The sequence below is a fragment of the Triturus cristatus genome, chromosome 6, assembly GCF_964204655.1.
Source record: "Triturus cristatus chromosome 6, aTriCri1.1, whole genome shotgun sequence".
Classification (NCBI taxonomy): Eukaryota; Metazoa; Chordata; class Amphibia; order Caudata; family Salamandridae; genus Triturus; species Triturus cristatus.
The window spans coordinates 897,665,299-897,689,770 of NC_140589.1; the positions used below are offsets into that span (position 1 = coordinate 897,665,299).

The following is a 24,472-nucleotide window of genomic DNA, read 5'->3' on the forward strand; positions in this document are numbered from 1 at the left end:
GCAGATCGCTGATATTGTTTGCAGGGTACTGACACCTTTGTTCAACGATATACTTTCATCTGGAATCTTTCCAAACTTATGGAAAAAAGCCTCAGTGCTCCCGTTATTGAAAAAACAGTCCTTGGATCCCAAGGACCCAATTAACTATCGTCCTATCTCTAGACTTCCTTTGCTAGTCAAACTGTTAGAAAAAGCAATAAATAGGCAACTTAGCGACTTTCTCTATCTTAATAACTCTCTGGATTCTTCACAATACGGTTTCAGAGCTTTTCATAGCACTGAGCTGGCTCTTCTTAAATCCACTGAGGAAATCAGAGAGGCCGTGGATAAGGGAGGGAATGCGATGTTGATCCTATTAGACCTTTCCGCGGCCTTTGATACGGTTCACTATAAGGTATTACTTAACCGGTTATCTGAGATCGGGATATGTGGTCGGGCCTGGAAACTGTTAAACTCCTTTTTGATGGACAGGTCACAAACAGTTGAACTAGACAGTAACACCTCTGAACCATTTTCTTTGCCATGTGGGGTGCCGCAGGGCTAAGCTCTTAGCCCCACACTTTTTAACATCTATGTGGCACCCCTGGCTGGCATTATTAGATCCTTTAGGTTCCAGCTCTCCTCCTACGCTGACGACACACAAATTGTGTTGTCGGTGATGGAGGGAGCCGAAAAGGAAATAGGTGCACGTTTTCATGACTGCATGGGATCCATCTCAACTTGGATGTCGGCCAATTGCCTGAAACTGAACTCAGCTAAAACTGAGGTGCTGAGATTTGGTAACAATCCCCGGATGTGGACACCAGATTGGTGGCCTGACAATCTTTGTCTCTGTCCTACACCTTCCAGGAAAGCCAAAAACTTGGGTATGGTGATAGATGACAAACTTACCATGGGGGACCAGGTGAGCAAGGTGACGTCTGGATGCTCAATGGTTCTCAGAATGATTAGGAAAATTAGTTTTTTCCTATCTGAAGGGAGTCTGAGGACGGTGGTGACTGCATTAATAATGTCACGGCTTGACTATTGTAATAGCTTATATCTCAATATGCAAATACAACATCAGAACAGGCTGCAGGTCATTCAGAATGCAGCAGCTAGACTGTTGACCGGGACTTCCAGGACTGTTTCAGTCAGAGGAGAATTAAAGAAATTGCATTGGCTCCCAATTCATTTGAGATCTCGCTTTAAGGCGTTGCGTATTGTTTTTAGGGCCTTGAACGGAATAGGTCCTGAGTTTCTTAAAAACAAGTTCTCTTGGTATATTCCTAGCAGAACTCTCAGGTCCACTGGTGCCATGTTAGTGAAAACTCCCTTTTTTTAAAAGTAAACTGGGGAGGTAGAAGCTTTGTACATTGTACCTCCAAAACCTGGAATGAACTCTGATTTTACTTTATTTAAGAAAGATCTTAAGACATGGTTCTTCTCCCAGTTCTAGTTCTTTGTTATCTTAGGTAATCAGTGGTCAGCGCCAGGACACCTTATGGTAATCGTGCGCTCTAGAAGTAATAATAACATAACATAACATAACCCACCGCCAAATCTGAATATGTTCTGTTGTAAATCCAGAGGTAAAGCATGTTTTACCTTTAACCTACTCCTGGAGAAAGCGTTGAATACATTACTACTGTACCGCACACCTAATGTACATTTTTCCTGACACAACTGTCACCAGAAAAGGGCTAGTGTTAAAGGTAGTCATTTGTTGCAGTTTAACTGCATCAAGCTATCTTTTTTATTTCAAATCTTAAATTCAAGGGCAAATGATAAAATGAGCAGGAATTGGGGTTCACCTCACTGTTTATGTGGGTATTCACATGATGTCCTAAATTACAACAATTTGTTGTTCTTCAGGGTTTTATTCCCACTGCTGCTTTTTGCTGGATTTTTTCCGATTTGTTTTTTTTAAAACTTTGCTAACTTTGTGACATGAATGTAGTTCCTGAAGAAGAAAAAAGTGAAACTGCCCTCCCAGAACTTTTCAAACTGGTGTTAAGTTATCTTTAGAAATGTGGAAATAAAAATGAAAGTGCCTGTTAGAATGAAAATTGAAAGGCAGGCGTTATTATTGACAAGGGACATTTCTATATTCTCATTTCTGTTCTTGATATGCAATTTATAAACTTATTAGCAATGTGGAAATTGAAGGCATGGCACACTGAAAAAATATAATTAGTTAGCCTGTTGTGTCCATAGATCTGGACCGACCTGAAACTCTGTACGTTGGGAACAAATTGCAGGAATTGCGGAACACCCACTGCAACACCCTTTGCCTATCCCTTTCATGCGAAGTATAGCGTGACAGGGTGCCTTAGTTACAAGGTGGCATTAAGCGTCTGAAGGCCACCTTGTAAATAAGTCGAAGCCCATATCGCCACAGGGACGTCTTTAAAAGTGAAGTTCCTGTGGCGATAGGGGCTTGCAAATATGCCCCTATGGTCCCCAACTAAAAACACTGATACACCAGCATTCTCAGGGGCCTCTCCAGCATTATAGAACTTTCTTGCAGCTGAACTGAGATGTGCCAAACCTCTACTGAACTTCCCAAAATTTTTCAAAAACATATTTATTTAAAAAACATCTTGGACCACAAATGTTTAAACGTACTGTTAAGCCACTGTCTTTTCGTATGTTTTATTTCTTCCTAACCCACATTCTTCCACCTAGCATCTCACTTTGATGTAGTTTTACTCTCAATTCATCTTTGAATTTCCTGTTAGTCCACATTTTTGTCTAGCCTTCTGTTTCTTCCACCCCTAAGATATACCTCAATCGGTCTTCCCAACTTCTCACTCCGATGTAGGTCTCTACCCTGACTTAATCTTTCTTTCCATTCTCTCACTTTTCTGTAGTTCCTTCATAATTACTAATATTGTACTCTCTCCCGGTCCAAATGACATGCGGGAAATCATTATTGTAGTTCTGCCCTAAGCATTACCTACAACTCGGTGTAACAAATTATTGACATACTATTACACCTCACTCTTCACACGCCATTTTTTCTCCTCACCCTCCCTTTAACATATACTTCAATTTCTTTCAAACCTCTCACTCTGAAATAGTTCTTATCTCACTTTTATCTCTCGCCCCATCCTCTCATTGGTCTGTAACTCTATCATGAGCCCTTGATCCATAATATCCCAAAAAGGAACAAGTCAGTTAAGTATTTCAACTGTTTGTTTTAAAATGCACTGCATTAGTTGTTTAATTGTACCTAGCGTTGATGCTGTTGGTCTACGGCACTATATAAGAATACTAAAATGACATTAAAAAAATATTGTCGGATAGATTGAAGTAACATGAAATGGAAGGAATAGGAAAAGGTCAAATAAGGCATCCATTAGCCACTCTCCATTGATATACGACATAACCGAGCATGGCAGGTACTCACCACTTCCTAGCGCCTACTAGGGCCCTGATTAAGAGTTGCACAGAGCAGGGGCGATGGAATTTCCGGGTATGAGTCACTGATTCCAGACAGTAATTGCACCTCTGAACAGTGCAATTATGACAATTTGTCCCCGGAACATGGAGAAACGCGCCAATCCAGAATTACTGCGTCTTTTGTGGGCAGGCAGAAGAAAGCCCTGCTTATCCGTACCGTAGAAGGAGATCAGGCGGGGATGGGGTTGCACGTGTGCCCGCAGCCCCTGTCCAATACTCATTTGATTTTACCACCTGACCTTTCTGGCTGACAAAATTGGGCTTGGTGTTTTTGCTCTCTCTAAATCCAGATGTGGGAACACCAGTGCACTTCTGATCACACAGTGTTATCTCCCTGCTGTCTTCCAGAATTCCAGATGTTGGCCTCATTTCTAGTCACTTTGCCACAGTGATGGTATTTACCATAAGCACTCCAACTCCCTATCACATGCCTCTTTCTGTGTATTACGGGACCTCAAAGTGTGAGCATGAGACACTTACTCTTCTCACCATTGCCTGTCCCAGCATTCATTCTGCATATGTGGTTGTAACATGATACTTTCACTTGGTGTGTGTTGTGGGACTTCTTGAAGCTGTGTGCCAATGATCGGCCATCACATTGTGGTCGCCATCTGGTCAGGTGTGTTGAGTGCTATGGATTTCTATCCCAGTGTGCTGTGTTTAGCTGTGTGGTCTGCCTTCTTTATGTGTGGTGATTGCTCACCACATTGACTACTTTCTTGGTGCTGATTGTCCTGTGCCTAAGATCTGGGCATTAGGGTCTTGGTCATTCACAACTTCTGTGGCTGACAGTAGGTTGGATCTGCACCGCTGGGTTCCTTAACTTGAGAAGAGAGAGATATTGCTGGTTCAGATGAATAGACCTTACTAGTTGCCTAGATAGCAGACTGTGCACCTGCAAGGTAGTCTTGGGCCTCTTGGAAAAATACATTCCATCCTGTCACTCAAGGGTAATAATGACGTAGAGACTTATCAGGGGTGGTATTCCTGATGCTCAACATCTCACTTCTAGCTTATTCCCTGTAAGTAAAAGTGGCTCCTGACTCTTCACTCCTGTCTTTCTCCAACATATATGACCTTGTGTACTTGCCATTTTGAAGGTTGAACCATTGGAATAGACTTTGAATATATTTTGTTTAAAAACAAGTTAATGCAGTTCACAAGAGTGCCAGACACTCCGGCCCAATTGCAAACGCATTAAAGGGCTATGACATTGCTGGCAGTACATATGGCAAGCACATATTCTGTCCCTCTCACAAATCATGTCCCACATGGTGTCCATGGAGGATTTATTAAATTCACCCGTGCGCAGCTCCATACAACTACAACCATCATCTCAGCACCACACCCTGAAACCAGCAGCATTGCAATTGAAGCTGTGCATGGTACACTGCAAAGGAACACATGCATAAAGCGTTCACTTTCTATATACTGTCTGACCTGTGCATATAAAACAACTATATTCAACAGCATCAGTCAACGTGCACTTGTGAGCTTTGTCGGTGCTGGACCTCCATAGACACGAAAGACAGTCTTGTCACGCCACCATTCTACAGCCCAGATCTATTACTCGCTGGCCAAGGTTAATTATGGTAATCTATATGCTTTTTGCTGTAATTCACATATCTATTGTTCATATTTTATTAAGCCTCCCATATGTTTCGTCCTCATTCAGATATCTATAGTTCCACGTCACACATTTAATTTTCTAATTACAGCATCTGGTATTCTCATTCAGGCATTTGCTGTTGTAATACAAATACTTTTTTCTAGTTCACACACCAATATTGCTAATGCTCACACCTGTCCTTATTCTTAGATGTGTTCTAATTGTATTATTCTGCTATACGGATCTTTGTTTATAATATCCATATTTATAGTTCTTATCAAGAAATCTAGTCGAATGACCAAATGTATTGGTCTAATTATAGCACTTGTTGTTCTTACACGTGTCTATTGTTCTACTAGCCACATTTCCTGTTCTGATTACCTTTTTATAGTACTAATACAGATACCTAAAGGCCTAGTCCCAAAATGCGTTGTTCTAATTCACATATGTACTCCAATTTCCCCATCTATTGTTACCAGTTCGAAACACCGCTTTCTTAATTCACAAATATTGTCCAGATTCTCAAATTTAACATTCCAGTATCATCAGCTATTCTTTTTTGTCAACTATGCAATGTTTTAATACCTTCATCTCTTGTAAATACCACATACTGCTCTACTTCCTATATCTGTATTCTGATTTTGAAATATATAGGTCTGTTTCAGACACCTTGACTCTAGATTCCCAAATCCTAATTCAGGTATCTATTTTACTCAATGCATACATTGTTGTTACAGCTTAGGCTCCTATTATTCAAATTACCACATTTAATGTTTTAGTTCTCACATTTAATATTTCATTGGCTATGTCACTTGTTCTAATGCATTCATCAGTTGTTACAATTCAGGAATAAATTGTTCTAATTACCCGTCTCAGTTTTCACATTTATCGCTCTACTGGCCAAGTCTGTTGTAGCAAATCAAACATCTGTTTTTATAATTCCATCATCCACTGTTCTAATGTCCATGTCTAACATTCTATATTATCTACAATGTTGTTTCTCACATATATTGTATGTATTCCAATGTTAATTGTTCCAATTAACACATTATTGTTTTGATTCAGACAGAGACATCTATTGTTCTACCTTCCACATCTATGGTTCTGCTGCTTAAATCTATTATTTTAATTCAAGAATACTCAATTCAAATCTCCACACCTAGGGGCCAATTAGGTAGTTGGGCGGACTTTCGTCCGCCCACCACCCTAGCGGTGGAGGGACCGGCTGCCAGTGGTGCGGCAGTCCCGCACCGTCAATTAGGATGCCACCTCCACCGTGGCGGTGGCAACCTTTATTCCCAGATTTGTGGTGGGCGGTGCTCACAGCACCGCCCGCCACAATGCTGGGAATGCAAGTTGTGCATTGTCATGCACAAGGTGACAGGCACCGCGTGGTGCTTGCCACCTTGTCTGTGAGAATGTAGGGTGTTACCATAGGTACCCCCATGTGCACCCCCCACCCCCCCAATAACCTGGGAGCCCGCAACGGGCCCCCAAATGCAAAATCCGCATGGCTTTCCATGGCGGGGTCTCCGCCATGGACAGCCCTGCACCGCTGCCCATGCTAATACGGATGGCGGTGTCTAGCAGACACCACAACCATATCCAGCCCCTTTTCCGCCCAGTCGACTGGTCGACCGGAGGAAAACTGCCATATTAGAAATGGGTGGCGGGCGGGGTATGAGGTAGGGCAGATCGCCACCACCATGCAGGCGGTGGCGATCTGCCCTACTTCATAATAGAGCCCCTAGTGTTCTAATTCCCAAAACTATTGTTCATGTCAGACAACCTTTGCTCTTATTCTGGCACCCTTTGTTCTGTTACCCAGAACTATTATTCTCATTCATGCAGATTATATTCTATTTTATATATTTTGCATTAACATCCCCAAATCTACTTGTATACTGCCCTAATTTATAATTGACATATTCTTATGTATTTACTGAGCAGCAGAAAAAGCATTTAGAAGAGAAACAGTGTACATGAGAATATAGGAAACAAGATCGGACTTGAAATATTGATTTTGGACACTGTTTTGTAAAAATATTAATACCATAGCTACCTAGTACCTATAATGGTTTACTACTTTTCTACTTATCACATCTACTGTTCTAATTTCTCATCTATTGTTCTCTGGCTTATATCTCATTTTCTGATTCTCACATTCACCACTCAGATTCTGACATCTATTGCTTTATTTCCTACATCAATTATTCTAGGTCTGATATCTATTACTCTGGTAATCATTTCGATTACTATTGTTCTAGTTCCAAAATCTATTGATCTGCCGCCTATGTGTATTATTCTAATTGTGACATATATAGCGTTTTAATTCACACATTTATTGCACTGCAAACATGTATTCTTTATTTTTTCAACTCCTGTATCTGTCACCCTTTTGTCACAGCAGGACCTTTTTAGTACTCTCTTCCATTGTTCTCATTCCTAAATAATTTTTTCTAAATAGACATCTTTTTAAACGCTTATTTTTCTGCTGTCCGAATCTGTTATCCTAGAGCCACAATACTCACTTCTATTGTTCTAAATCCTAGAACAATAGAACAGAAGATGTTTCTAAATCCTAAAGCCATTGTTCAACCTAGACAACTTTTTATACATTATTGGCCAGATGTCAGCATTAGTTATCCTACTGCCCCCTCTATTGTTATGGTGCCACATTTCCTGTTTCACTGCTATTTTACTATCTACATCGATTTTCTGCCTTTATCACTTGGACACTTTTTTTTGAATGAGTGAGCCTGTTCAGTGCTGTTTGTCGCACCTAGGGTGGGTTTTTAAAGGTGATTATGCTATTTCTGACTCCGTCATTCCCATTGCTTACTGTCATGTACAGCCTTTCGGGATCAGCCTTGAGAAAGTTTCAGCCTTATAAAACAATGTAAATAAAGCAAAGCACACAAAAAGCAGTACATTGAATTTCGGTGTGTCCTCCTTGGATCTAAGCATCTAGCAGCTAATGTACAGATTTACAAAAATACAGATAACAGGAAATATCAAACTGAAAATGCAACTTCAGAAGACCACGTGGACCCCTGTGTAATAAGTAACAGTTTTGCACACAGTGTTACATGGTAATAAATGTAAAGCGAAGGCAGGCGCAGGTAGTGACCATGAAGAATCCGTTTTCAAATGCAACCGATATGGAAACACACAAAAACACACAAAAACACACACGTTTTGTTGGGAAGAGAACAGGTCTGGCTTGGTCAGAATGAGACATTTCTCGTTTATGATATTCTGAAAACACAATGTAACCAAGTGACCTTAAAAATAAAAAATAAAATAGACCCAAAAGTGACATGCACGAGCATGCATAATGTTGTTTCTCTCTTTTTCTGTTCATAGATTCAAGTTGTGTCCCCCATGGCTGCGGATGGCAGTGATGCTGTAAGTATCGTTTACATTTTGGTGAACAAAGCAACAGATTTACTCTGTGTTTTGGCAAGTGTTTATTGTTAGTCACATCCTCTTCTAGTGGCGGCCGGTACTTTTACCAGGGAGGGTGAGCACACACACATAACCAGTAGCGGCTGCTACTAGACTGGGTAGTGAGGCGTGGAAGGGGGGGGGTTGATTAACAAAACAAAAACTTACTGTGGAACGCCTGGCCAGTCGCCACCTCCCCTGCATCCTCTTCCTTCTTCCTTTCTGCAGACGAGCTGGCAGCAGGAAGCACCCGGCACTCAGGCTCCACAGAGCCAATCAGAACGCTGCATTGCAGTGTTGTGATTGGTCTGAGCGCCGTGGATCGGCGCTCAGACTGGAATAGGGAGCCTGTGCATGTTCCTCAACAGGCTGTGTAATGCAGCCTGATGGGGAACATGCAAAGTGCACCGGAACTGTTTGGTTGGCCCAAGAGGGCCGACCAAACAGATCATGCACACTTTGGAAGTACAAACCACTCCTCCCCTGCTCTGGCCAGCCCCGCCTGCCACACACTGCACACAGACCGCTGACTGCATGCAATAGGAAAAATAAAAATCATAATAATTATATGTTATTGTGATTTAATTATTTCCTTTTCACGGTGGAGAAACGCTCCTCTGCCTTAGCGGTGGAGCCGCCACTGACACATACACTCTCACACCACCCATGTATTCATACATGCACACACGTACTCCAAACATAAAAAACACATAAAGCTTATCTTCACCGCAGCTCTCCTGGCTGCCTCACCTGAGCAAGAAGAGTGTCTGTCAGGCTGACCTTTATTCAGCCTGACATACACTCTTCTTACCAGGAATAAGGTGGGGGCCGTGGCCCCTTAGCCCATACAAATCGGCCGCGACTGTCCATTTCTACTCATTACCTTCATTGCAAATCGACAGATACCTCTTCCAAATATCACATAAGACAGTTCAAACATTTGTGTTGGCATTATTGACATTGTTTAGCAATTCAGCATCAATGTCCAAGATTTTCCTACATAAAAGGAACTATTGCAGGTAGTATTCTATTACTCCACGACCACTGATACACTGCCAAAATTACGTCACCAGACTGTCCACTTAGCGAAGAGGCAAATTGAAGCTGATGTTGAGCTTTCCTTGTGTTTGATTTGAAGCCGCAGCTAGTGCATAACGTGGCTGCTTGAAAGATAAAATGTGTCTTGTGCACATAAACTCAGTTCTGAGATGTACAGTGGTGCCACAATTACATTTAAAAAAAAATATTTTTCCCCTTGGGGAAAGAGGATCACCGGAGACTCAACCGGCTTATCCATGTAGCGACACATCACACCCGCTTGACTGTGGCTCGGACAGAAAAGGGAAAGGTTTCCCATGGAGATATTGGGGCAAGGAGCAGGGGTCATGACACCCACCCCTGCTGGCTCTCCTGGGTCGACACTATCCGGAAAGTGGACCTCTTCCTATCCGCCTTGGGGGGAGCCACTGAACATGGTCAAACCCCTTGGAGGTCTCTTGGGCCGGGACTAACTGAGCAGACCAAAACCATGCGACTTGTATTTCTACACAGGTAGCAAAGACAACACGATTGGCCCTTATACCAGTTCCTTTTTCCTCCCAACTACCTTTTATGTTGGAGAGTTTGTGTGTTGGTCTGTTATTGCTGTTGGGGCCTCTGGGTGGGGCGGGACACTATCTATCCCAAGGATGTGGGCACACAACAGATACTTCTCATTTTAAAGTATGGGGTGGTGGGTGGGTTTAATTTTTTGTTTTCCTATGTTTACCTAAGCTGCTTGTCCTCCCAATCAAACGATGTCAAAGCTACCCTTCTATCTATCACATGACACCTAATACATGATGACAATACCATTCGCAATGGATGTCCCCTTCCGATGTCGTATGTGGAATGTTACGGCCTCCCAAATAAGCTCAAACAAGGGGCCGCTCTTCCCTGCACTAGGCAACTGAAAGCAGACATGCTCCTCCTTCAGTAGACACACCTCCTAGGGACACAATGTTGATGCCTACAGAGGTACAGATTTACTTTGGTCCACCATACAGACCGCCATAGAGAGTCACGGGCGTGGTGATCCTGATACATTTCTGCGTTCCTTTTCAGATGACGCAGGTCTCCTCTGCTAGCCAGGGCCTCTACCGCTGGGTGGCGTGAATACTCTGGGAATGCCCTATAACATTTTGTTCAGTCTACGCCCCACCACCTCTCACACAATCCTTTCCTTCATGCTTGAGCCACACTTGCGGCACAGGATGGGGCCACGATTATATGTAGAGACCTCAATGGTCTTGTTTCCATCTCAATGGATCAAGCATGCCTCCCCTCGCCAAAGATCTACCCCGCACCAGATTGATACCATTCTTGGATTCAATGGGCCTAACGTATGTGTGGTGCTGTTACAGTCATGAACCAAGTGGATACTTGTCTCTTGGGTACCTACACCTCCCTTTCCTGTCCCCACCATACACCTAGCCTCACTGTCTATGATACAGCTGCATGCCCGGAACCTGTCGGACCATTCCCCCTTAGCTACTTGTCAGCTGTGGGTCCCCAGCCAGCAAGACGTCCTGCGGGACACTTCAACCCAATTCTTCTGTGAAAACACTGGTACAGTGGACTCAGCGGTGACCCTATGGAGCAGGAGTCTCCAACCTTATCTGTAATAAGAGCTACTGAAGTTCAATGAAAATCACCCTGAGCTACTAATATTATTAATACTGTAATATTGACCACAAGTGATCAGACAAGATCACATTATTGCCCACCATATGCAAGAGTTCCAGTAGTAATCACGTCAGTGCATCAGGCAGGGTTGTCAGGTCTTTGTCAATTTGGAATGCCTTTTATGGGTAATACATAACAGACATAGCTGCAATGCCCGTGGCCCCAAGGTAATGATTTTGGTAATAAGTCTCCCCAACACCACATGATTTATCACTCCGATATCAGCTTTAAATATAGTTTAGAACGTCAGCCATTTTTCACAAAGCATCAGGTTATGAGTTCTGGAAATACACAAATTTTCATCTCTTCCCAATTTTGACATCCCAATATCAATTCAGCCAAGCAAAAGCTTCTAATTTATTAGGCTGGACAGCACACAGTAGCTCTCTTACAGGTAGCGTTAGAGATACCAGTAGCTCTCAAGCTACTTGTTGGAGAACCCTGCTATGGAGCATCTACAGTGCCGTGACCAGGGGTGAGGTAATCTCACAGCTGGCCCACGACAAATGGGAGAAAGAGCACTGGATGGTGGCCTTTGAATGGGCAGCACTAGATGCAGATTATGTGCAGGCTCTGCTGCTCTCTGAGGAGGTGCTTTGAAGCACGCACAGCTGGAGCTGCAACAACTCCAGACGGATAAGACATGAAAGATCGGGTAGGCATCTCAAAGCCTCTTATATGAGCACAGCAATAAAACAGGCAAACTGTTACATTGGTTGAGCCAACCCGCAGACAGGAACAGACCCCCGACCTCCATAGAGGACGAGATGGCCAATGCATTTTCTACCCCAACACAATAGCCAATGCCTGTGCAGGATACTACGAGGAGTTATATTGGGAAACCTGACCCTCTCTCGTGGAGACACTTCACTTCTACCTCTCAACTGTCCAACCGTGATGCCTCAGTGAAGTTCAGCGGTAGACACTGAAAACCCTGCTCATGGTGAGCAAGATTGACGACGTCATTGCTCAATTTCCCGGAGAATAAACTAAAGGTCCTAATGGGCTCCCGTGGAATTTTTCTGATCTCGGGCAGATATCCTAACTCAACACTTACTGGACCTCTATATGGAAGCTAAGGAGAGGGGCCGGCTCCCGTTGAGCTGGAAGCGTCACATATTGCAGTCATCCATAAACTAGACAGCTCCCCAGAGAGGTGCAGCTCAAACAGATCTATATCATTGATAAACTCCGAAACTAATATATTAGCTATGGCCCTTGCTGACCTCGTTCATAAAGATCAGAGTGGCTTTATGCCCCATAGGTCGATGTGATACATTATTTGGTGACTACATAATGCCCTGGCACTGGCTGATTGCCTGAGAAATATCATAGATCAATATTAGAAAGACATTCGATAGCGTCTAGTGGACATATATGTTTTCCTTGCTTGAATATCTTGAATGTAGCCTTCACTATTTGTCTCATGTCAAGCTCCTTTATGGTAGCCTGAAAGCCATTTCCAGGTGGAAGGTATTATATATGCAATACTGGCGCTGCAGCTGGGGTTGTGACAGGAATGTCCCATGTCGCCCTTACTGTTTACCCTCTTGCTAGTGCCCTTGATTCATTTTGTATGGTCTGACCACAAGATGGAGGGATTTTGTTGATCTAAGACCTGCGAAGACAGGGTCACCCTATACGCAGATGACCTACTGATTGATATACCTCAACTGCCCATATTTGACCGGGCAAAGGCTCATGCAGCTCCTTGACAAGTTTTGGAGTCACTTGGGGCTCCAGGGAAACCGGGGCAAATCCAAACTGTCTCCGGTGGGACTACAGGCCGAGACAGAACACTGGGCACAAGACACAGGCCTTACACTGGAGACGGCGGGAATCCGATATTTGGGAGTGAAGGTGCATACAACAGACATTCTCACCCCCCTGCTCACGGGGACATAGACTGTCATCATTACCCTTATCCATCACAGGGAGAGTGACCTTGCCAAAGATGGTCATTCTCTTGAGATTACTATACATTATGCAAAGCTAGCCTTATTACATACCAAAGTCAACACTAGAAATTCACCTCGGCTCCTGTGGTGTTCGTCTGGTGGAGGCGGACCCTGGTGGGTGGCGTTTGCCACATTTTGTAACTCCATGCACGAGGGCCTAGCGACGATCGAATTGTTAGCCTAGTAGCATGCCTCTCCCCTCCTGGTTCTTAATGACTGGATATATGGGCTGTCAGTTGACACGACCTACAGCAGGAAAGATGGGTAGTGGGCGATCACCCCCCACTTCACAATATCTACAGAGTAAATTGCCACCATTGATGAGGACAGTGCTGAAAATGTGGAGAACAACTCTGTGGTGACAGACTCACACACAAAACCCCTCTTTGGTAGGGGTCCCATATGCCAGAAGTTCACAACTGGTGGGATTCCATGGGTGGGACATGCTGAGAATCCCTTATCTGAGACCTGTACTAACAGGTACAGATCTAAAGTCCTTTCATCAGCTGCAGGAAGACTTTGGAATGCCATACTCCCAATTCTAAGGATACCTACAGTTCTGCCATTCAATCACCCCATATCTGCAGGGGCATGATGACTTCCCAGAACATAATCCACTAGAGGCAAGACTAACAATGGAGTCCCTCCCAGCTAAGGACTGCATCTCCATCATTTATAAATCCCTTGTGATTAACACCACAGACTCATTCTACATACTAAAGGAGAAATGGGAAGAAGATCGGGTGGAGTTTGAGGAGGGTGAATGGGTTACCACCCTCTTGAGTCCCAAAGAATCAACAATCACTGCAAGGTTTCACCTTACCCAAATCAAGTACCTGCATCAGATATATTTGACCCCACAGTGCTTTGGCACGTGCATAGACCAGATACACTGGCTTGTCTGCACTGCAGGGAGTGGGTGGGTGACTTCCTTCACACCATTTGGAGTTGCCCAGTTCGCCGCTCATTTTTTGTTGAAACGTTTTTTATTGTTTTCCAAATCAACAACTCAACAAACATCCCCCTGCCTCCACCCGTCCAGGAAGTACCACTCATTTATCAGCAAGACCAATTATCCAGGAGAAGGAACAACCTTCCCACCCAGTCCCCTACCCTCCCTCCCCCACCCCATGTCAGTGTGCCCCCGTCCCCTACCCCTCTTCCGATGTGCCCCTCCTCCCTAATAAATAAGATACAGGAGCCCAACCTCTCCCTAAGCAAACAGAGCCTTCCCCCATGCCGAGCCAAGGTGCGGGCGGCCAGGGCCTACCGCCATTCCCCTTTTACTCCCCGCTCCCCACTACCTCCTGCCTGTCAGATGTGCTCTCCCCTTCCCCAGCATCAGACATCAACCCCTGAAGTTCCACCACCAACGCTTCCCATGCCCGGGCCGTCGCTAGTGCCTTCTCATCGTCCCTCCGAAGGGCCAATTGCACCCGGAGCGTACCCTCAGCCCCCGCCCATCGCGCCAACGCCGCCCTCCATCGCAGGAAGCTAGGCCCCCCCCCCCCCGGGATTTCCAGTGCATAGTCAGTTCCCTCTTGGCCATTATCAACCCCAGATCATAAAACTTGCTAGTAACCTTCATACGGCGAGTGTGGGGAAACCAAAGCAACAAACAGGCCCCCATGTCCGGGGCAATGGATCGGTCCGTCACCTGGTTCAAACAATCCACAACATCACCCCAGTAGTCACCCAACTGCGTACAGGACCAAAACATGTGCCGAAAGTCCGCACCCTCTCCCCCACACCGCGGACACTGAGAGTGTACCCCCCCCCCCCCGAAATATCGCAAGATCTTGGCCGTCGTCAGGTACGCCCTGTGTAACGTAAAAAACTGGACTAACTGAAACCGGGCATTCCTCGTTCCCGTCCAGGCCCTCCGCACCAACGTGGACCACGTGGACTCGGGGATCGCCTTCTCAAGGTCCGCTTCCCACTTCTCCCTCAGGGCCCCCAGAGGGTGCAATCCCTCCATCGACAGCCGGCGATAGAGGCAAGTAATGGCCTTAGTCGTCCCCGCCGCCATCACTACATATTGGCAGCCCACGGCGGTCTTCGGCTCCGAAAGCCCCATATTCCAATGTTTCTGGAGGCTCACCACAAGGGCCGCATGAAGCAGGAAGTCCCCCCGCGGGAGCCCATAAGAGTCCTGCAAGTCCTGGAAAGACAAGTTCGCCGCTCATACTGGAACTCAATCGAGGCAGTACTGGGGACTAGTCTTGCCCAGACTACTACCCTAACACCTAAGATGACACTTCTTCATATACTAGTTGACATTGGATACAAACATGTGGAAGATATCTTTATCCATTTGAGCCTAGAGAAAGGGAAAAGACACGATGTGCGTCACTGGCAACAGCTGATGGCACCTGCCATAGGGTCCTGGTTTCAAATGTGCCCACGAGCCATGTTGTTTTGAAGCGGGACACGCTCAGCAGACGCGCCCAGTGTCTGGGCTTAGGTTCATCGGCTGACCGCACCTGCATTTACTTGGGGATGCTGGCTCTGCTGCAGGGTCCTGCATGGTTCTGTCTGGTTTGGAGGGTGTTCTGTTGTCGACATTCTAGGGTTCAGCTTACCATGCTCCCTGACAAGCACACACTGGTGTTGCCACGATGGGGTGGGTCTTCCTTATGTTTTCCCCAGTTCATCGTGGCTGCCATTCAATGTTTTCCTAAGGAACTTTCCCAATTTATGATGGAGGAGTTTTACACCCTTTTGTCACTTGATTTCTTCCAGGTCTTATATTCTTATATAAAGGCATTGGAGGGATTGTCCAGCATGTCACAAACCTCCCGTATTCCTGATTTCCGGTTTGGTTTCCATCTTTGTTCCTAACCTGCTGTTGTTGTACTGGTAAATTCAGGAATATTTTTCTGCCTTGTTGCTTTTTCCTCCTGGCGGTTTCCTTGGTAAACAACCTTCACAACGCAGTCATTACAACGCACTACCTTTACAATGCAGTCATTACAACACAATATCCTTTACATCGCATGCCATTACAACGCAGCCATTACAACACATGTCATTACAACACATGTCACTACAACGCATGCCATTACAACGCATTATAAGGTTAGTAATGGGGAATAGTCATTTTTAACCCTACACTATCCAACACTTACCCTACTGTTGCCCTAAAAGTAATATGCGTTGTAATGGTATGCGTTGTAAATTTAGTTTCTAAAAATGCGTTGTGATGGCATGTGTTGTAAAATCATGCGTTGTAATAGATGTTGCGATGTAAAAACTGCGTTGTAAAGGCATGCATTGTGAATGTTTGCATTGTAACGTCATACATTCGGTTTCCTTAGAGGGCACATTCCAGCTACATGTTTGCTTCACTAGCTGGCAAGGTGGCTTCCAGAGGCGATCACCCCAGCTTCAGATCTCGTACCATCCAGTCCAGATGATCCTCTTTATGTCCAGCTCTCAAGAGATAGTGTCACCAATGCCTCCAGGGAAGGATGGATTCTACTCAATCCTTACAGAACAACATAGACAACAATCAGTGCAGTTGGATTCTTTATATAATGAAAACACATTATTGCGTCAAGCCTTGTCAGCCAGAGAGCCTGCTGCGTTACCGCTTGTCCTACTGGAGTCCTGCATTTTGATGGCGATCCAAATAAGTTGAAAGAATTCCTGGACTCCTTCACAGTTTATTTTGTCTTCCAACCCACTCATTCGATCAAGACAGAATCAAGATGGGCTACCTTATTAGCTGCAATACTGGAGCAGCCCTGGCTTATGCAACACCCTTGGTAATCACTGCGGACCCAACATTTGATGATTATTCCACATTTGTGGTAGAATTCCGTCAAATGTTTGAGAGATATGATCTTGAAAGTCCCGCAGAAGAAGCCCTTTGCGAAAAACAACAAGGAACATAGGACGTGTTATCCTGTGTGACCTGCTTTAAGCACCAGGTGGCAGAAACAGCTTGGGAGGAGAAAACATTGTTACCCTTGTTTCGCAGGGGACTTAAGGAAGAAATCAAAGATAAATGTATGCACATGCCCCATCCCACTACTCTGACCAAAGCTATTGAATCAGCATTATGCATAGAACATCGACTCAAGGAAGAGAAAGGAAAGGGGGCGTATTCAGTCTTCTACTTCTGCTCCACGCATGCCACCTCCTCCCAAGAAAACAGAAAATCTTGCATCTACGCCGCCACAGAAGAGCTCATGCAGAATGCAGATAGGAGCCACTTGGAGGAAGAAAGGTGCAGTGAAAAGAAGCTCTGTATTGTGGAGAAAGGGGACATTTCCTTCGTCAGTGTGCTGTGAAGCCCAGACGGCTGTCGGGAAACGAGTAAGCCCTGTCTTTGAGAGGATGGTAGAATTGGGTCTGATAACACTTCTTCGGATAATATCTTATAGGTCTCCAGGTTCTACTAAACACAGTCATTTACTTCTGTTAACAATTACCATTGCAAGAATGTCTCATTCTGTTTCCGTCCTGGCATTATAGGATTCCAGCCCCACAGGCACATTCATGGACAAGGAGTGGGTGTTAACTAATCATATTTCCATACAAGTTAAGACCAAGGCAGAATTATTACAGAAAGTAGATGGTTCACCTATCAATTCAGGCCTAGCAACACAGTGTACAGAGTCTCTTCAAGTTAGAACTTTCAAGTATTATGAGAGATTGGAATTTGATTTGACTTCTTCTCCTCACCATCCTGTGATATTTAGAGTACCTTGGCTAGTACGACATAATCCTTATATTAACTGGGTGATGCGGATTATGTTTTTCAGCTCAGAATATTGTAACTATCACTGTCTGTCTTTCAGCCAAAGAAAGGAACAGGGTACTTTACCAGTTCTGCCAAACCTACAGTGGTGGAGGCAAACCTGTCAACTATTTCGGTACATTATCATGACTTTGGTGATATCTTTAAAAAATGAAGGTTCAGGCGCTACCTCCACATCGTCAGTGTGATTGTGCAATAAATCTTGTACCAGGGCCTGAAATATCATTTGGCCAGATGTATCTGTTTTCAGAGACAGAGACTTTGATGATAATTTCGAAAATGGCCTCAATGCTCCCTTTACATCTCCTGCAGTAGCTCCTCTGTTCTTTTTACCTGGGTAAACTAAAGATTTAAGATCTTGTATAGAATATTGAGGAATAAATAAGATCGTGATCAAAGATCGGTATCCTCTTCCCTGGATTAAGGATATACTGGAGTTGATCAGAGGGGCTCAAGTATATTCTAATTTGGATTTCTGCAGAGCCTACCATTTGACCAGGAAATGAGTGGAAGACTGCATTTCAAACTCAATTTGGGCATTTTGAAGTTGGAGTAATGCCATTTGGGTTATGTAATGCCCCATCCATTTTTCAAAATTTCATGGAGTCCATCTTTTCAGACCTCAATGTTATTGTGTACTTGACTGACATTTTGATCTTCTCCAGATCTCTAGCTGAACATCATAAACATGTCAGAGAAGTTTTGCATAGGTTATGTAGGCATTCTTTAACATGCAAGCCTGAGAATGCCTATTTGAACACGCCGAAGTGTAGTATTTGGAGTTGATACTCTCCTTTAGTGGAGTTACTATGGATCCACAGAAAGTGCAATCGGTGTTACAGTGGTCAACCCCTTCTTCCATCAGATAAACTGAAAGCTTCTTGGGATTTGCCAATTTGTATCGGCAGTTCGTCCATAATTTCTACAAAAATTCTTCCCAGATTTCTTGATTACCAAAGGAGAATATGAATACAGGATTTCATCAGGATTGGTCTGCTTAAAACGCATTTTATGCTTTAAAGGAGGCCTTTAGTTTAGCTCCAGTCCCGAGAAAACCAGATCTAATGAAGAAATTTATAGTGGAAACTAATGCATCAGGAAATGCATTTGGTGCTGTGCTGTTACATGTTCAAGAAGATGACGGCCTTTCATTATTCCTTTATCTTTTATTATTCTCGGTCTTTGTCACCTTCAGAACAAAACTATTCAGTAAACAAGAGGGAAACAAGCATCCTGGGACCGGTTTCGGGTTCATGACCCTCATCAGCCAGGCTATCATGAATCCAGTGGCAAAGTGAGTAAGGGACCCACGTCTAGGTATACCCTGCCAACTTAGGGCGAACAAAGCGATACCAAAGGGGATGATGGACGGAGCGTTTGAGCAAATCAAACACTCACCCCCAGTCAACTGATCTTGGTTTAATCCATCATCATTTATCACCCCGAGTGGGACGGGTATGCTCAGACGTGAGTCCCGTGCTCTCCATGCCATTGGAATCAAGCTATCCTGCTGAAGAGGGGTGAAACCCCGAAACCGGTCCTAGGATGCTTGTTTCCAGTCCAGGGAGGACCTGGCTTGACAGTCGGCTGGACTGTTCCCATGAGGCACAGGGTCAAGACTGATTTGCATATGGCTGGGTTCAAACTGGAATGGCATGGTGAGCAAAAAAAGCGATGGATTTAGGCCCAGATCTCTGTACTGGGGTGAATGTATGATATTGTTCTGCATTCTGTCCATCAACTGTTGTTTTTGCAGTTTTTCAAGATGGCTCATTGTTCGTCATTTAAGAAGATTCCTACAGCTGTAGAGATGATGCAACCCTTTATATCGGATGTTTTTCGCTTACATGGCCCACCATCCATCATTATTTCTGATGGAGAGGCCCAATTCATTTCTTGGTTTTGGAAAGCAATATGTACAGTCCTTGGAACATCCAGAACCTTATCTTCAGGTTTCCTACCCCACACTAATAGGCTCATTTAAAGCACAAACCAGACACTGGAACAATACCTATGTTGCATTAGTGACGCTACCTAGGATAATTATGCTTTCCATTTGCCCTATGCAGAGTTCAACTACAACCACAGTACACATAGCTCCAAAGGGGTGTCACCCTCTTTTTGTCTACAAGGTCTTCATCCCATGACATGTCCAAAAATCATTCCTACCAATTCCCTAGTACCTACTACTGCAGAGTTTCTGCAACATCTAATGTCAGTAAGGGACACTGTTCAACACAGTTTGGCTGTAGCCAGTAACAGGATGAAAGAGCAAGCACATTCTGCATGAGTGTCATCCTAAATTTGCTCCCTGTTTCCTTTGTTCCTTTGGTTGCAGTTCGTCTTCATCTTCCTCCTTAATGGAGGGTACACCCAGTGTTCCATGTCTCTCAGTTGAAACCTTTTAGTCTAGATAATTTCCAATGTGTGGGTTTACCCCCGTCTCTCCTTGTCCATGGGGTTCCTGAATTTGAAGTCTGTGATAGTTGTGATTCTTGCATTGTGCATGGGAAATTGCGCTTTTTGGTTCTTTGCAAGGGTTACCCTATCAGTGATCAACTTGAGAGCTCGCCTCTGCAGTTCCTGCACCACGACTGATTTATAGATTTGTTTGTTCCCACCCGGACAAGCCTAGTGCTTTGCAGAGGGAGGTATACTGTCAGGCACGTGCACGTGGCACGCCATTGTTTTGCAGTGGGATGCGCTTGACGGATGCGTCCCTCGGCTGGGCTTGGGCACATATATCTTCCTTATTTGCAAGTAGTTTACCTTTATTTTCCAAACATCCACGTACATATGAGCTAATTACAGAAACATATTGGAAAATTAGTATTTTAAGCTGACATGTTACTCCAGAGCAAATGCCATTTTGCACCATTCATAACTTTGTCTTCCAATGACTGATTTGCTCCAAATTTGAGGGAAACAGTTTTTAAACATCTATATGCCTTTTAGCATGCCAGATTTGGTGAAGGTTTGGCAAAAGAGTCAAACCACTTAAGGGATGTCCATATTCCAGTGCCTTTTTAAGGTAACATGGAAAACGTTAAAGACGATATCTCCGTAAAGAAAAATAAACAAGATTTTGCAATGAAAATAGGTCTTGCATTTGCAGAAGTTAGAGCTATTGGCGCTGTACATTACAATGTCTTTTACCTATGTGTTTTGGTTTGGAGTGTAGTGAATGTATGGATGTAGACATGCCCCATTTTCTGGTCATTTGCATAAGTTAATGGTTTAGGACAGCGAAAAGAGGGTGCTTAATTTAATGTTTAGCAGGCTCTTGATAGCTGAATAATTTAAGAACTGTGGCGGAGAGGGGGGAGAGAGATTGGTCAGTCCTACAATGATTTAGCGAGACAGGTATGATTTCGGCATATCGATAACATTTTTTTACTCAGGGTAATAATAAAAGGAGAGGAAGAGCCGTGCCTGAGAGAACAGGCTGCACTGTATTTCTGTTACCTGATTCCTCCCTTAGAGGGGAGAGTGTCGCGTTATGACAGTATCGCACCACAACTAAGAGAGTTTAAAATCCATATTACAGTACAAATAGGTGAGGTAATACATTTAAATCCCATTCTAACAGCCCTATAACAGAAGGACCTCTCTGGTTCATGACCCAATATAGAACATTATTAGACTAAACTGCCGCCATTTGTTTCTTTATGATGTCTCACTAAGCACTGGAGGAGGCAGGGTTCAATTAAAAGTGCTGGAATCAAAAAATAGAAAAATAAAAACACTTTGGCCGTAATTTACTAATATTCTTCAAGCACTACATGAAAATCAGCAGTGCTGCGTTGCACAAATGGAAAAATATATGCAGGGCCATATTTACAGACAGCTACGTGCTGATAATGTCATTATTGGCGCTTGCGCCCACTGAGCTGTTGTACAGCCTTATTTTGGGGTAGACCGGGGACTTTGGGGCACACAAACGCTAGCCATAATAACAAGCAGCTCCACTGTAGAGCACCCAGCCACACACCAGATTCACCTATGACACCTAGAGCGCGGAATGAACAACCTTGTATGTGTTTCATTCAACTGGCTGGGCAAGTTTCTGCATTCTGCCAAGTATGGAATCATAACAAAATTTGTTGGCAAAAGAGATCAATGCAACCGGTTTCTCCTCGACCAGGAGGAACCTGTTCAACCAGTCTGCATTAAAAGCCAGCTTGACATGCTGCGGCTCAGCTGAGCTTCGTACACAGAGAGTGATTCACGCCTCGGTCAGCTCCCAGCAAACTACCGGGAGAAAATGTTGTAGCCTCCAGCAATCTAGTCGACCACATGAGGAGAGGCCAATATTTTAACAAGAAAGCAAGACAACCCATTGTTAAGGTAGCTCTTGTTCTACAAAATGTGTGTTATGAACATATACAGGGGTCAACACAAGCCCCTACATAGATTCTGTGTGGGTTGGGTGTCAAAATGCTGTGTGCACAAATATTGTTTGACATAAATATTATGTCCTAAATATCCTTTATACGAATGTCTCCTGGTTGTTTGTAGATTTTCTATAACCTATGATAGGGTGATAGTTTTCTATCCAATATTTAGAACACAATATTTGTCAGATGATATACTGACAATGATATTCTGGTACCACACCTCTGAATAGGAACATAGGGGGTTATTTTGATGGCGGTCGGACCTCATCCAATGGCTCTTTGGAAACAGGTCTGACCGCCATCTGCTGCTGCGGTCAGACTAATCCATTACAATGCGGTCAGAGGCCACAGGCGGAGGGACAGTCTGATTCTACCCGATGGGCTCCTCGAGCCAGTCGGACTGTCGGAGGGTCCGTATTCCCTACAATAGGGGAGATGCCTTCTCAGGCACCGCCGTAGGGATTACAATGTCCCTTTCCGTTTGCCCTTTCAAGGCGGTTTGCCTGCCATGAAAAGGCAGGCAGAAAGTGACTTTGGGAAACCCTAGTGGGCCCCCCTTTTCCCCCTGGCACACCGCTATGGGGCCTGGTGGGCACCTAAGGTGTCCCCCTAAATATCCCTGCACCGTGTTGCAAGCACCTCATGGTGCTGCCACACGGCACAGGGAGGTTTTGAAAATGTATATTTTCTCTTGTGGCGTGTGCTTCAGCTCGTAGCACAAGCCGCAATAGAAAATATACACTTTGCGACCGCCGTGAAGGCTGGCCCATTGTAATTAGGGCAGGGGGACCGTCTTCCGCTGCAGTGACAGTCAGACGAGACTCTGACCGGGATCATAATGAAGCCCATAGTTTTTAGGATTCATATAGCTGCTGACAAGCTCTCGGCTTTTTCTGCTACTGAGTGGGAATTAAAGGAATAGCCTGAACTGTCTGCAAATGTTGTTTTGGGTAAAACTATTGTATTCGGACAAAAAGACTTCACAGCAGATATATCTAAAATATTACTATTCAAGACTATTGCAATATTTATCTCAATTAAAATGTTCAAAAAGGCCTGACTAATCGTGTACATGCTTCCATTTTTAATTTGCATCTCTAAATGAAGATTCACCCAATATTGACTTAGTAGACAGTAATGCAGCTTCACTAGGGGAGAGGAGTTGGCCTAACAGCTAGGGCGGTCGACCTCGAATCTGGGGAACTGGGTTCTAGTCTCGGCAATGACGCTGAACATCCTGTGATTCTGGACAAATCACTTAACCCCTTCGATGCTGCGCAGATTCCGCCGCTGTGCTGGCGGAATCTTGCGCGGGCGTGGTCATGACGGAATGGTTCCGTCATGAGCACAGCTCAACCGTGGGTCATGACGGAACCATTCCGTCATGAGCACCGAAGGGGTTAATCTCCCCGTGCCTAACAAAAATAAATAAATGAATGTGTCATCATGTAATGCGACTGGTGCTATGTGAAGCACTCTGATACCCGATTCGGGTCAAGTTCGCGCTCTATAAAACTCTCTAAAAAAATATATATATTTATTAATATTGTTGGTCAGATACTTCCTAAACAGCTGCGGTTTTAAGAGGCCATCTGGCGAATGATTTCACAGCACATCGAAAACCTGCAGCTGGCGTAAAGAACCTTAGTAACATTCTAGAACGTCTATTGATGGTGAGTGTTAATGTTGCAAGGTAGGGTGAAGAATTTGTTTTGTATTTTAAGGTGGATGGTTTCATAAAGTGGGCGAATTATAGGCCTGTGTAGAGCCCAAAACAAAGTAAGTTCCAGATCTGGTGAAGTGACCAGAGGACAACTAAATTATAGCTCAATTTCAGAATGTCTGAAGAACGCCAGCTCTCTTTACAGTGTGTGAGCAGCCTGATATCTTTATTTTTTTCCAAATAGCCAAGCTGGTGTGATTTAACGTGTTGAAGGCTACCAGTTGATTCAGTAGAGAGTAAGTGTCCGGTTACCAGAATTATCAGGATTACAGTGAGGTTATTGTTAGGGACTTCTGATTAGCGTACGTGGACTGCTGCCAGCATTATAGCTCTAAGTGGAGGTAAAGCCAACACGTATTTAGCACCCTCTCAGCGCACAGGCTTGGGGCTTTCTCATGGAGCTAG

The 24,472-nt window shown here is 44.3% G+C and overlaps 1 protein-coding gene across 6 annotated transcripts in view; it reads left to right on the top strand.

Annotated features, from left to right (window-relative positions):
• The window catches only part of IPCEF1 (interaction protein for cytohesin exchange factors 1), an 844,548-nt gene that overhangs the window by 402,936 nt on the left and 417,140 nt on the right, over positions 1–24,472 (top strand). For all 6 annotated transcript variants that reach the window (XM_085611547.1, XM_085611538.1, XM_085611539.1 and 3 more), the window contains one exon: positions 8,420–8,461. In XM_085611547.1, coding sequence (XP_085467673.1) covers positions 8,420–8,461 — 42 coding nt within the window. The remainder of the gene's footprint in view (positions 1–8,419; positions 8,462–24,472) is intronic.